The sequence below is a fragment of the Chlorocebus sabaeus genome, unplaced genomic scaffold, assembly GCF_047675955.1.
Source record: "Chlorocebus sabaeus isolate Y175 unplaced genomic scaffold, mChlSab1.0.hap1 unalloc_scaffold_460, whole genome shotgun sequence".
NCBI classification, from domain to species: Eukaryota; Metazoa; Chordata; class Mammalia; order Primates; family Cercopithecidae; genus Chlorocebus; species Chlorocebus sabaeus.
In genome coordinates this window covers 138,838-153,235 of record NW_027327771.1, presented here as the reverse complement: position 1 = coordinate 153,235, position 14,398 = coordinate 138,838, and the positions used below count along the sequence as shown (strand labels likewise).

General features: G+C 44.6%; 1 protein-coding gene across 1 annotated transcript in view; it reads left to right on the top strand.

The window, feature by feature from the left end:
- Window positions 1–14,398, top strand: part of LOC140711277 (uncharacterized) — a gene marked incomplete at its 5' end in the record, with an annotated part of 54,721 nt that overhangs the window by 28,554 nt on the left and 11,769 nt on the right. Inside the window, 4 exons of the mRNA XM_073014217.1 lie at window positions 13,133–13,235; window positions 13,355–13,444; window positions 13,877–13,959; window positions 14,163–14,360. Coding sequence (XP_072870318.1) covers window positions 13,133–13,235; window positions 13,355–13,444; window positions 13,877–13,959; window positions 14,163–14,360 — 474 coding nt within the window. The remainder of the gene's footprint in view (window positions 1–13,132; window positions 13,236–13,354; window positions 13,445–13,876; window positions 13,960–14,162; window positions 14,361–14,398) is intronic.

Below are 14,398 nucleotides of genomic sequence, written 5' to 3'. Positions count from 1 at the left end.
TGTTCAAACACACATGCTCCACAAACAATTTGTGCAGTTAAGGCAATCATCACAGGGTTCTGAGGTGACATATATCCTCCTCAGCTTACAAAGAAGATGATGGAATTAAGAGATTAAAGTAAAGACAGACATAAGAAATTATAAAAGTATTAACTTGGGAGAACTAATAAATGTCCATGAAATCATATTTTATGTTTTTCTGCCGTGGCTTCAGCCATTCCCTGCATTCAAGGTCCCTGACTTCCCGCAACATTCTCTCTCCCTTTTCCTCTATATAAATGTGCCATGGCGATGAAGGATTGTTCATTGTCTCGATTTGACGCAGGATTCTTCGGCTGGTCCGGCACACTAAAAACAAGCCGATTAAACAGAGACACATAATTCCAAAATTTACTGCAGTAGAGTTCCCAATAGACTTAATCCAAGTCGTTGGGTTTAATCCATAAAGATTTTTTGCCACTTGATCTAACGCCTCAGCTCCAGGCACAATATTTAAGTGACTTTGAGAGGCTTCAAAAATTTGTTCTTTTAATTTAGAAATGTCTAAAGTGAGATTATCTTCTCTTCTTACCATGTGATAAGTAATCTGCTGGTGGGACTGACAGTAGGTACTTCTACCAACCAATTTTGAATAGCAGGCATTAAACATCCTGGTGCTCTCCCTAGGCAAATAGGAGGATAACGTTACCCAGTGGAAATATTTATCATCATTCCTTCTTCCTCCAGTTTGGCAGGGCAACGATCATCTGTGGGACCAGGTACCCACACACTATTATTAACGTATGCTTCAATAGGATTATCCATCCATGTGACTGCCCCAATTAAGGGTGGGAAAGGCACATAGGCCCAGTAGGTATAATTAGCTGCAGCTGCTCCTGCAGGCATGGGGAGACTTACCACCGTTGATACAATCATTAGAGCTGCAAGCAGCATTTTTTTCTGGGGTTTGTGTCACCTTTGTGCTAGCTAGGCTTTTTCCAGCTAACGGTGTCAGCTTCTTTAACTGTGCCCAGGTCGGCAGCTCCGCCTTCTTGGTGCGTGGTGACTTCATCTGTTCTTCTGATATCACCACTTGGTTCATCATGCGAGTCAATGGCGCTCGATTGGGTGTTTCCGTCTCCGTGGAGGTGCTTTTCTCTGCATCTCCGATGGGTTCATTGTAGAACTTTAAATGTCTAGTGGGTATCCAAACAGGAAACTGATTTTCTCCTGGTGAAACACAAGCAAAACCTCTTCCCCAGTTATCACCTTCCCTATTTCCCATGTCTTATTTTTGTTGTCTTTCCACCAAATCAGTTTTCCTTCATGTGGATTGTTCTTTTTACCAGTAAGATGTTGTTCTGCGGAAGTAGTAGTCTGATTTCTACAAATGTTTAAAAAACTTAAAATATAGAGTGCTAGATTAAGCTGCATCTGAGGAGTGGTACACTCCTTACTGTCTCCCCCTTCTTTTTGTTTAACTGAGTTTTGAGTGTTCTATTAGGTCTTTCAACTATGGCCTGTCCTTGGGAATTACAAGGAATTCCTGTTGTATGTGTAATATTCCACTGATTTAAGAATTTTTGGAAAGCTTTAATATAATAACCTGGTCCATTGTCAGTTTTAATTATTTTTGGAACTCCCATTACAGCAAAACAAGATAATAAATATTTTTTAACATGGGAAGTACTTTCTCCTGTCTGGCAGGTTGCCCATATGAAATGTGAATAAGTATCAACTGTTACATGAACATATGATAATTTTCCAAATGAAGGTATATGTGTAACATCCATTTGCCATAATGCATTAGGACACAGACCTCTGGGATTAACTCCTGCCTCTTGAGTGGGCAGGTGTAGTACTTGATACTGGGTGGAATGTTGTACAATATCTTTTGCCTGTTTCCATGTGACATCAAATTTGTTTTTTAATCCTGCTGAAATTACATGAGTCAAAACATGAAGTTCTTGTGCTTTTATGAATGCAGAGGATACCAGTAAGTCAGCTTGTTCATTTGCTTTAGTTAAAGGTCCTGGTAAATTAGTGTGTGCTCGAATATGAATAATAGAAAATGGGAAATTCCTTTTTCTTAGTTTGTTATAACAAATTGAACAACTGGTTTAACTGATCATCCATGCTATATTTAATTAGAGCTGTCTCAATATCCCTTGTAGCCTGTACTACATATGCAGAATCTGATATAATATTAACAGGTTGATTAAAATCTTGTAACACTGTAATGACTGCAACCGACTCTGCCCTTTGAGCTGATTGATATTGAGTTTTGATTACTCGCTCTTTTGACCCTGTGTAAGCTGCTTTTCCATTGCTGGAACCATCAGTAAATACTGTCAGAGCATTTTCTAAAGGTTCATGTCTGGTAATTTTAGGTAAAATCCAAGTAGTCAATTTTAAAAACTGGAATATTTTTGTTTTTGGGTAATGATTATCAATGATTCCCACAAAATTGGCAAGGCCAATCTGCCATGCACCAGAATTGATAAAGGCTTGTCTAACTTGTTCCTTGGTTAAAGGAACAACTATTTTGTCTGGGTCATTACCACACAATTTTATTATTTGTAATCTTGCCTGACCAATTAATGTAGCTATTTGATCCAAGTACAATGTAAAAGTCTCAATTGTACTGTGAGGAAGGAATGACCACTCTACAAGATCAGTATTTTGAATGATGATGCCTGTTGGAGAATGTGTACTAGCAAAAATTAAAAGTTGAGTGGGGCTAAGGGATCTATTCTACTTATTTGCACTGACTGAATTTTTTCTTCCACTAATTTAATTTCTTTTGTTGCCTCTGGGGTTAATATTCTTTTACTATTTAAGTCTGGCTCTCCTCTTAGGATAGAGAACAAATTTGACATGGCATAAGTAGGAATGCCTAGGCTTGGCCGAATCCAATTAATATCACCTAACAATTTTTGAAAGTCATTTAATGTTTTTAGTGTATCTTTTCTTATTTCTATTTTTTGTGGCTTCATTTTTCTATTTTCTCTCTGCATCCCTAAATAATGAAAAGGAGTAGAGGTTTGGATCTTATCAGAAGCTATTGTTAGTCCTTCACTGGAAACCTCTGCTTGCAGAAATGTGTAACAGTCAATTAATTTGTCTCTTGTTTCTGCAGCACATAAAATATCATCAATATAGTGAATAATATAACAATCTGAAAATTTACCTCTAACTGGTTGAAGGACTTGACCTACAAAAGTTTGACAAATAGTTGGAATATTAAGCAATCCCTGAGGTAATACTTTCCACTGAAACCTGGTGGCTGATCCTTTATTATTTATGGCTGGTATAGTAAAGGCAAATTTTTCACAATCTTGCTCTGCCAGAGGAATGGTAAAAAAACAATCCTTAAGATCAATTATAATTAAAGGCCAGTCTTTCGGGATCATGGCTGGAGAGGGCAATCCGGGTTGAAGAGGCTCCATGGGTTTAATTACAGCATTTACTGCTCTTAAGTCCATTAACATATGCCATTTGCCTGATTTTTTCTGAATTACAAATACAGGAGAATTCCAGGGTGAGAATGAAGGCTCAATGTGTCCCTTTTCTAATTGTTCCTTTGCTAATAAATGTAAAGCCTCCAGTTTTTGCTTAGCTGGCGGCCACTGATTTACTCATACCGGTTTTTCTGTTTTCCAAGTTAATGGAATGGGTTCAGGAGGCTCTACAGTGGCCGCCCTTAAAAATGATACCCTATTCCTTTTCTTTCTTAATTTTTCTCAGTCTCAATTGGGACTTTAATGCCATTTTCATTTTTTCCTAATCCCTTTCCTGGTATATATCCCATCTTAATCATGAGTTTTTGACTCGTGGAGCTGTATAATGGAGCGGGCATAATGATTTCTGCATCCCATTGTTGTAATAAATCTCGACCCCATAGATGAATAGGAATTGAAGTAATCATTGGCTGAACAGTACTTTCTTGATTATCTGGTCCTAAACAATGTAAAATCATGTACTTTCATACACTTCTGAAGCTGTGCCTACGCCGACAAGTCTTCTAACAGCCTTTTGTTTAGGCCAATTTTTGGCCACTAATTTAAAGCAATGCCAGAGATATCTGCTCCAGTGTCTACCAACCCTTCAAACTGTTTTCCTTGAATAATGGCCTTACACACGGGTATGCTCTCAGAGACCAGACTTACCCAATATGCAGCCTTTCCTGCCGGATCAGTGCTTCCGAACCCTCCTGTTCTTTTTATCTCACTCTTTCCAACTTTAATATAAGGTAGGAGTAATAATTGAGCAATCTTGTCTCCTGGCCTGGCACTCCAAGGAATTGAGGAACAAATAACCAATTGAATTTCGCCTTTATAGTCTGAATCAACCACACCAGTATGAATTTGAACTCCCTTTAGATTTAAACTTGATCTTCCTAAGATTAGTCCTACAGCCCCCTCAGGCAATGGGCCATATACCCCTGTGGGGATTTTTTGTGGAGGCTCCCCTGGAAGCAAAGACTGCTTGTATGGTGCATACATCTACTGCTGCACTGCCTCTTGTGGCGGGGGATAATTGCTGTATTGTGATAACTGGCTTATTCCCTGAGACACTTGTGACAGTGGGGGTTGTTGTTCCTGAAAACCCTGAGGAACAAAGGGCTGAATTTGGAATGCCCCAGTTTGTTGCGGGGCCTGAGGCTGGCCCCTCCTCTCATTTCCTGACACTGGTTGCCCATTTTTATCAAATTTAGAACGACATTGATTACCCCAATGTTTTCCCTTTTTACATCTTGGACATAGGCCAGGTGGCTCTTTATCTGTTGTTGTAGTAGCTTCAGTAGTTACATTTTGCTTACTTGAGACTAGGCAATTCTTTTTTAGATGACCAATTTGACCACAATTATAACATTTTTCCCCAAATGTTCTAACTTGTCCTCCTAAAGCAACTCCTGTGATTGCTTGAGCCATAAGCATAGCTTTATGCATAGCTCCTCCAATTCCATTGCAGGCTTTAACGTACTCTGAGATTACATCTGATCCTGCGGGAACCCTTCCTTTTAATGGCTTAATGGCTGATTGACAATCAAGATTGGTGTTTTCATATGCCATCAACTCCACTATGACCTTACGGACATTTTCATTGGTAATTGACTTTTGAGTAGCATCTTGAAGTCTTGCTACAAAATCAGGGTAGGGCTCTTTAGAGCCTTGTCTTATTGTATTAAAGGAGGGGCAGGTGGTTCCTGTGTCTTGGATTTTCTCCCAGGCCCTAAGGCAGATAGCCCTGATTTGCTCAATGGCCTCATTTGGCATTATTACTTGTTGGTCAACAGTGCTCCAATTTTGACCTATTCCTAATAGTTGATCTGCATCTATGTTAATTGGAGGATTGGCAGTCCTATTTCTTTGGACCTGTACTTGTGCCTCATCAATCCACCAAGTCTTAAATTGTAAAAACTGAAAGGGTGAGAGTGATGATTTTGCCAGAATCTCCCAATCATAAGGAATGAGTCTATGTCCATGAGCAATGGAATCAAATAATGTTCTCATGTAAGGAGAGTTGGGTCCATACTGTTTTACTCCTTCTTTCATTTCTTTTAGCATTTTTATAGAAAAAGACTGATATCTGGCTTCAGCTATGGGAGGCTCTCCCTCTTGGACCCCTTCTCCAGGTGGTCTTGCTTCTAATATTACTGGGAATTGCCATGCCTCAATATCTCCTTGTTTTCTTGCCTCATCAATAATTTTATGTACTGCACTACCCTGTGTACTAGGCAGTGCTGTAGGATTAAGTCTCATGGTGGGCGGCTGAGGATATGGCACCCTGCCCTGTGGCAGTGGAAATGTTCCTGGTTGTCCATACGGATTTTCTGGGGGCTGCCGATACTGCAGCTCGGCTGGCAACCAGTATTGATAGACTACTGGCGGCTGGGATTTATTTTCTACCGGCTGATATTGTGGACACTGTATTTGGATTGGCATTGCCATGCCAGAGACTCTTTTTCTATTTGATCTTCTTTTGGAGTTTGTACTTGTTTAACCTGCATTTGAGGTTGTAAAGTTACAGGCATCTGAGGTGCTGTAAGAGGAGTTGGCCATCGTGGTTTAGATTCTGATGGCTCTGCTAATTCTGGACTCTTTTCTTCTAATTTTAACGTTTCAGGATATACTACCTCCTGTAATTGATTATCATAAACATTTTGCATTGACTGAGCCATTACCAGCTCTGCTACACATTTACAGTGTGAACTTTCCTTTCCTTTCCAGGATTCTATCCCTGCCTCTTTTTCACAATCTACTGCACAGCTTTTAGGGACATCAGAAATTGGAACGCTATCTTCTTCTGTTTGCAATGGTTCTAAAGCTACTTTAATAATGACTCAATCATTCCATACTGTAAGTAGGATGATTTTACCTTCCCTACTTGCTTGTTTTAATTCTTTGCCAATTTTTTCCCAGTCTTTTAGATCTAAAGTTCCCTGTTCTGGAAACCATGGACAAAACTGTTCTATTGTTTGAAATAGCATAATTAGATTTTTGGTAGAGACTTTAACTCCCCCTCTTTTTAAGAGAATTTTAATAAAGCTGTGATAAGAGGCATATTTACTTTCAGTTTGCCCCATTGTTACCCTAGGTTCTTCCGAGTGCACAAGCTTATCGCAAGGCTGACTGTAGACGTACTCGGGAGTCTCTCATCGACTTGTCCTCAATGACCACGCTCTGGTGTACCTTCACCTTAGAGAAAAGCTTCCACGTTGGTCACCAGATGAAGGGGTGGCCTGCCCCTCCACACCTGTGGGTGTTTCTCGTTAGGTGGAACAAGAGACTTGAGAAAAGAAATGAGACACAGAGACAAAGTATAGAGAAAGAAAAAGTGGGCCCAGGGGACTGGCGCTCAGCTTAGAGAGGACCCACACTGGCACCGGTCTCTGAGTTCCCTTAGTATTTATTGATAATTATCTTTACCATCTTAAAGATAAGGGAGTGGCAGGACAATAGGATCATTGTAGGGAGGAAATCAGCAGTAAGACATATGAACAAAAATCTCTGTGACATGAATAAGTTTAAAGGAAAATGCTGTGCCTTGAGATGCATATGCAAACATCTCCATAAACCTTTTAGCAGCATTGTTTCAGCCTATCACATGGGGAGAAACCTTGGACAATACCTAGCTTTTCTAGGCAGAGGTCTCTGCGACTTTGGCCATGTACGTGTCCCTGGGCAGTTGAAATTAAGAGAATAGTGATGACTTTTAACCAGCAAGCTGTCTTCAGGCACTTATTTAACAAAGACACATCCTGCACAGCCCAAAATCCATTAAACCTTGAGTCACCGCAGCACGTGTCTCTTGCACGGACAAAGTTGGGGGTAGGGTCACAGATTAACAGCATCTCAAATACAGAACAAAATGGAGTCTCTTATGTCTACTTCTTTCTATATAGACACAGTAACAAGCTGATCTCTCTTTCTTTTCCCCACAGAAGTGTTAGTTTTTTATTTGTTCAATCATTTGGAAATGTAAAATCCATTCTTGATTCGCAGGCCACGAGAGCAGGCAGGGACAGGCTGCCCCTTGCCGACCTCTGGAATGAGCTTAGAGAAGGAAATGACAGGCTGGGCCAGCGCAGCCTCCTCACAGCGAATTCGCTGCAGGAGGGTCCTTCTTAGCAACCACTTCTCATCCTTCATCTTGGCTTCAAATGCAGTTCAGGTGGAGAAAGAGAGAACAGAACTGGCCTCAGCAACAAGAAGGAAGGAGACGCAGGGTCAAGCAGCCCTGTGGACCGATCACACTCAACATTCACACCAAGCGGAGCACAGGCAGGACCAGCCCAGGGGGGCCGAAGTGGAGGCTCTCTGGGGTGGGGGAACTCTGGGTGGGCAAGATTCACAACCTAAAACTCATATAGAAGTTCTACACAGCAGTAGTTACAGAAAACACACACTAAGAAAAGGCCAAAATAAAAATAGGACAGCCACCTTTGACCGCACCTTATCCCTCAGGAACCCACCTTCAAGCCCTGGCAGATGAAGACTCACTTCCTGATGCACTTCCCGGTGAATTATGTGGGCGAATGCATCCGAACTGTCCCCTACACGGACCCAGATCTTGCCAGGTAGGAGGGTGGAGGTCGGGATCTCTCAGGCCTGAGCCTTACAGAAGCAGCTTGTCAAGCCTGTTCGAGTTCACAGGGCATGTTTTAGCACAGGAAGAGTCTGCACTGACTCTGAGTGTTGGACCTGGGGCTTTGTGAGTCTACGAGCAGCCCTCTTTAAACAGCAGAGTCTTTATGAACAAAGGCCCTAACCACAAACTCCTTTCAAAATGCCCCATGTACTCCCCTCATCTCTAGGTGGAAATTGAATGAATTTAGGTTGAGACCTCTGATAAACATGGTAGATTAATCCTTCGTGAGGACAGATGCATGGAACGACAGCAAAGGTAGATCAAGACACAAAGCCACAAGGGAGAGTGGGAGGTGACCCAGGCAGCCATGGGGGCTGCAGGAGAACCTCATGAGCCAGACTGTGGGTGGGTGGGTGGGGGGTGCCTGACCCGGGGCCACAGAGGGACAGGGCAGTGGGGAGAAACCAGGTGGTCCTGCAGAGCCCTGCAGATGGCAGGGCTGGAGGCTGCCTCACAGTCCCTCTGAGGAGTTTGCCTCCCCTGTCTCCCCACCAAGTCAGAAGCTCAGGGAAGGAGGCCCGGGGTTGAGCGGCCGAAGCCACGGCCGAGAGTGAGGGTCAGGCCTGTTCCCAAAGTGGCGTGGGGCGAGGGAGTTTGCAGCCTACGAACTGGCCCTCCAGCCCTTTCTTCCAAAGTGTGGCTGCCCCTCGGCTGTGTTCATCCCATCTGTGGAAACTGGCCAGACCAGGAGGACAGACTCACAGACATACACTTTTGGGGACCTGTCAGTTGGGTGTGGATGACACAGATCTGTGCAAAAATGTTATATCCCGGAAATTCACTTCCTGTATCCTTGTCCCAGGCAGCTACCCCCATGAGGGACTAAACCAAGGAGGAGACCCCCAGGGTCTGGCTCCAACCTCACTGGTCCCAACTGATGGTGCCCCAGCCACCCGAGTGGTAGAGAGGGGAAGGCAGGCTTAGGCCTGGGCAGTCTATCCTGATAGGAGAAGGTGCCGGGCCTCCAGGGTGTACGTGTGTCACAGTGGGACCACAGATGGGGAGGTGTGTAGCCAGGTGGGAGGAAATGTGGGGCTGCAGTGGGGGCCCAGAAAGAGCTCTTCTGTAGAAAAGAGGTGTGTGGTCAGCTGTTTTGTTCATTAATTTCCATATTTGTAGGAGATAAACAGATCTGTCTGCTGTGCCAGCAGAAGAGTGGTCTGTTTCCACCATCCAATAGGAAAATGCAGACAGAAAACGCTAAAAATGTGGAGGTTCCCCCTGGGCCAGGGGGAGTCTAGATCTTTTTTTCCTTGTTTTTTGTATTTTATAATCTTTCAACAGTGAGCATGTGTTTTTAATATACAAGTAATAGAAATTTCTCAAGGAGGAGGATGCATGGATGGATTGAAGGCCATCCCTGCTGGTGCTTGTAGAGGCTCCGTCCCCCAGGGTCTGGCTCCAACCTCGCTGGTCCCAACTGATGACGCCCCAGCCACCCGAGTGGCACTGGGTTTCTCCTGGAGGGCCCACACGAGATGGTCATGATTTCTCCCAGCACAGCCCCTGGGAACATGCCCACTCCTTCCTTGATTTCCCACCTGGCCTATTTGACTCCCTTCATCTGCTTTGGGAAATGGCCCATCTGTGGAAGTGGTGACCCGGGGCTGATCTCGCCACGGGCGCCTTTAAGGAGCCTGTGTCTTTGCTGCAGACGCTACCATCATTGTCTGCCCTGCCTTCTGTCGGAGGAGGATGTGTTCTGGAATCATCTAGAATGTGATGTCACCATTCGCAGTGGAAGGCAGATGAAATCAGCCCCGTTCCTGGAAATGTGATGTATCGGAGAGTGTGTGTTTACTTAAGGGATTCCTATAAAACTCAAAGAGTTTGACTTCAGTTTCCTTTTTTTTTTTTGGTATCCTAATGTGAGACATTTAAATATTCATTTGCACATTTGCCTTTACAATAGAAATAACATCTTTCTACTTCACCAGATTTAAAAAATGCCACATATGCATTGGAACAAGTTAAGCAGTGTGGTGCTGGAAGTGTTAGATTCCCTCCCCACCACCACTGCTTTCAACCATGTAATCCAAGACAACTGCTTGAAAATTGTGCTTCCTTGTGCTTTTTAGTTTTTGTTAATTAAAAAGAAAATCTCATGCCTGTAAGCCCAGCACTTTGAAGGCAGGAGGATCACTTGAAGCCAGGTGTTTAAGACCAGCCTGGGCAACGGAACTAGACCCTGCCTCTACAGAAATTGTAAAAATAGGCGTGGTGGCACGCATCTGTAGGCCCAGCTACTCAGGAGACTGGTGGGAGGATCCCTTGAGCACAGGAGTTCAAGGCTGCAGTGAGCTGTGATTGCCCTTATGCACTCCAGCCTGGCGACAGAGCAAGATCCCGTCTCTTAAAAAACAAGACCAAAAAAATGGGACCATAATTTATGTGGCATTATTGTACAACTTGATTTTATTTTCATTTTCACTGAATCCAATAATTACTTCATTGTCTATGTTTTTTTATCAGCCATGGTGTTTTAAACTTGCATTTTTTAATCATTAATTTCAGTCTTAAAATCCTTGCATGTTTGATGACTGCTAAATTCCTACATACAGAAATTCGAGAAAAAGGTGGCGCTTACAGTGGAGGCGCAAAACTCAGCCACAGTGGGGTTTTCACCCTTTACTCTTACAGGTGAGCTTTGCTCTAGTTCACACATTGGGACACACACTGTGTTTTAGTCTCCTACTCATGATTATCAGTGTCATTTTCTTCTACTGCAGTGAACTTTAGACAAAAGTTGTTCTATGTGCTGCTTTTCACTTCTCGAGCACTTAGCCACACCCAGCAATGTCCTTTCTGGTGCAAGGATTGGGGCCAGCAGCGTAAACGGGAAGCATTCTGTCTTTAGTAAACCCTGGCTTAAGCCAGCATATTTTGGCAAAACACGGTAGTGCCTCCATCCATGGTTTTGCCTTCCACGGTTTATTACCCAGTCACCCTTGGTCTGAAAATATTAAATGGAGAATTCCAGATATAAACACTTCCAAAGTTTTAAATTGTACATCATTCTTCTAAGCAGTGGGATGAAAGCTGACACTGTCTACGGTACCTGCCTGTTGGTCACTCAGTAGCCATCTAGGTCATCAGATACGCTGTGGGTGTCCAAGAGCTTCTGTTCACAGAACGCTTGTTTTACTTAGCATAACTTTTATTACAGTATAATTGTTGTATTTTGTTAATATCTTGCTGCACCTAATCTATAGACTTTTTCATAGGCATAGGAGAAAAACACAGTATCCATAGTGGCTGTCTGAGGTTGCAACCCTGCTCTGGGGGACCTGGGACACAGGCCCCAGGTGAGGGGCGCGATATAGCCTGAGAACATTCTTAGCTCATTTCATTTGGAGGTGCCTGATGTGGATGCAACTGTTAGCTTTCATAAACATAACACCGTTATTCTAAAATAATAAATTCTTGATTGTGTATGGCTTTGCTGCCCAAGAGAACCTGTATTCTGACACTTTTTAAGAAGGAGTTGGCCAGGCATGGCGGCAAGTGCCTGTGGTCCTAGCTACAGGAGGCTAAGGCGGGAGGATCCCTTGAGCCTAGGGAGGTTGAAGCTGCAGTCAGCAGATTGTGCCACCACACGCCAGCCTGGGCGAATGAGAGCCTGGCTCGTGGATGCAGAGATAGATTAGGTAGGTAGGTAGGTAGGTAGGTAGGTAAGCAGGCACGTAGGTAGAGAAGTCGGTAGCCATTGCCACCCTGCTGAGTTCTCCCATTTGCTGTGCTGGAAGCCACTCTTCTAGACAAGGATGGGGAAGCAGCTCACAACCCCTCTGCAGCTCTGAGTCAGGGTGGAGGGAGGGCTGGGCTCTTTCCATTTACACAAAGGGAAGTCTAGATCAGCCCCCTCAGACTGATTCCTGTACTGCCCTGGGTGTGTCCTTAAGGGAGATTAAAGGAAAACCTTTGTTTGCTTGATTTTTCCATGTGAGTCTTCTGTAATTTCCTCGTAATCTTGACCTGCCCCCACCCTCCACATCTTTCCTCTCCTGATGTCACAGAGAGGTGGATTTAAATCATCTGGGGAGGACTTTATGCAGACAGACCCTGTCTAAGAGGGAGAACGTGTTGAAAGTCTTATGTGATCGGATTTAAACTTCCACTGAGAGTAATTGAGCAATTTGTCAGGGGGCTGTTTGGACTAGATCAGATGTAAAATAGAGCTGTTAACCCATAGAAGATGTTGAACTGTTAAGTCACAGGTTTGTCATAAACTTGTCCTTTGGTAAAATGCTTGCCTATTTATTTCTCTGGGTTTCCTAGGGACCCAAAAACAATAGAGACACTCCAATCTTTTGGGAAGGTTTACTGGGCAAAATCTGGAAAATTCACGCAGCAAGACATTGACGAAGGCAAACTTTGTCTTCTCAACCGTAGATGCTCCTGTCGCTCCTTCATACAAAGGTATTGTGAATGTAACAGTGAGAATCTCAGTCCACAGCCTCGCAGATGACATTGCTGTTTTCCGAGTTCCCTCATGCACAGGCAGGAGCACCAGCTTCTGGCGCCTCTGTCCTTGCCTGTGATACGATTTCCACGTCTGACACCCTAAATATTGGCCTTGGAAACACGCTTCCCGACATCTGGGTGAGAAGAGTGCATCCTGTCATTTCAGTTTTACTGACCTGAGGCCCAGTGGGGCCAACCCACGGCAGTGACTGGGCTCATTCGTGTGGAAGGATGACGTGACCACGGCCCAGGCCTGGCCACATTACACTGTAGAGCCACTTTTGCTCACAGCATTATCAGCCTCACGCGGTCCTGAATGCATCCACGCTGCAGAAGCAGGCCTGTAAGAGTCAGCGTGGCTCGTGGGAGCTAGAGGTCAGGGTGTGATCTCTGGGCTGTTAGACATGACCCTGTGGTTGAAACACGTATGTGAAGTAACAGTGAGATGCACCTGTCCCCTCTGGGACACGAGGGCATAGCCCACTGTGCGAGCTCCTGGGTGGCAGCCCCCCTGTGCCTGTGGTTTGTCTTCTAGGAATGGACCACTTCTTGTACGGCCTCTCGGATGAGATGAAGCAGGCCCACAGGGAGCAGCTCTTCACCATCAGCCACAAGAAGCTCCTGGCCATGAGCGATAGGTGAGTGGGGAGTGGGGAGTGGGGAGCGGGGAGTGGGGGAGACAGCGTCCGGGATTGGAGACCTTAACGGCACTGAAGTAGAAGCCAGTCCTCACTGACCTCGCCTGCCTTCCTCTCAGGTACCTCGGCACTGGGAAGAGCACGCATGGCCTGGCCATACTCAGACCCGAGAATCCCAAAATCGCCAAGGACCCATCCTGGATCATCAGGTGAGCGGCCCTGGTGCCCCCAACTGTGCAGGAGCCCCTGAGACAATAGGCCTCTAGAGCTGAATATGAAAAGTCAGAAATGCTACTGCTTTTCCAAGAATATTATGCCATTCTTAAAGTGTTGCCAACTGACTGGCAAGTCAATCTTAAGAGCGACCAGGAAGATGTCCATTGAAATAGTCATACACGAAATGCCAAAGATGCACCACGTAGAATTTTCACTTTCTACTGACTGAAAGGCTTGTTTTACCTCATTAGTTCTAGAATATTTAAGAATCTAAAAATAAAGGGCAACTCTGATTTAACCTCTGCTTGAGTCATTATCTTAAGTAGCATTTAGGGCTTTTACTAAAAAACAGAAGTAAAATGAAAAGGTACACAAAGGTGTCCCGTGTCTGCCTGTGCTGATTCATGAAACTCGATTACACCGAGGCCCTGTGGGAGCGTCCTCCTAACAGACGGAAGTTCAACGGGGCGGCCGGATGGAAGCAGTCCTGAGAAGCAGGTGGGCTGGGGTGAGTAAGCGCTCGCTTCGTCTTCACAGAGCCAGAAAGGAGAGCCGCCACGCCAGCTCTTCTTGGCCGTTGGACTCTGATTTCCCAAACAGCTTGTTTTTGGGGTCTCCTCTCCCTCCACACAGCTCTCCACCGCCGTTTCTGAGGCACAGCTGTGGTCTCCTGCAACCTAGAGCTAAGAGGCAGAAACGCTGTCCCTACAGGAGGTGGGCCCACGAGGGCAGCAGGGCCGTCACGCCAGCACCCATGTCTACTCTGGCAAGAGTCATCAGAGAATTCCAAATTAGGTCCCAGCAAGGACCGTGGCTTGGACTGGACGAGAAACTGGCTATCAGATTTTTCAAACCCCCACCTTGGTGGTTTTAACATGCAGCTAGGATTGCAATCAAGAGGCCGAGTAGGTAAGATTCATGTGTTCTCTTTTACTTTCTAAGGAGAG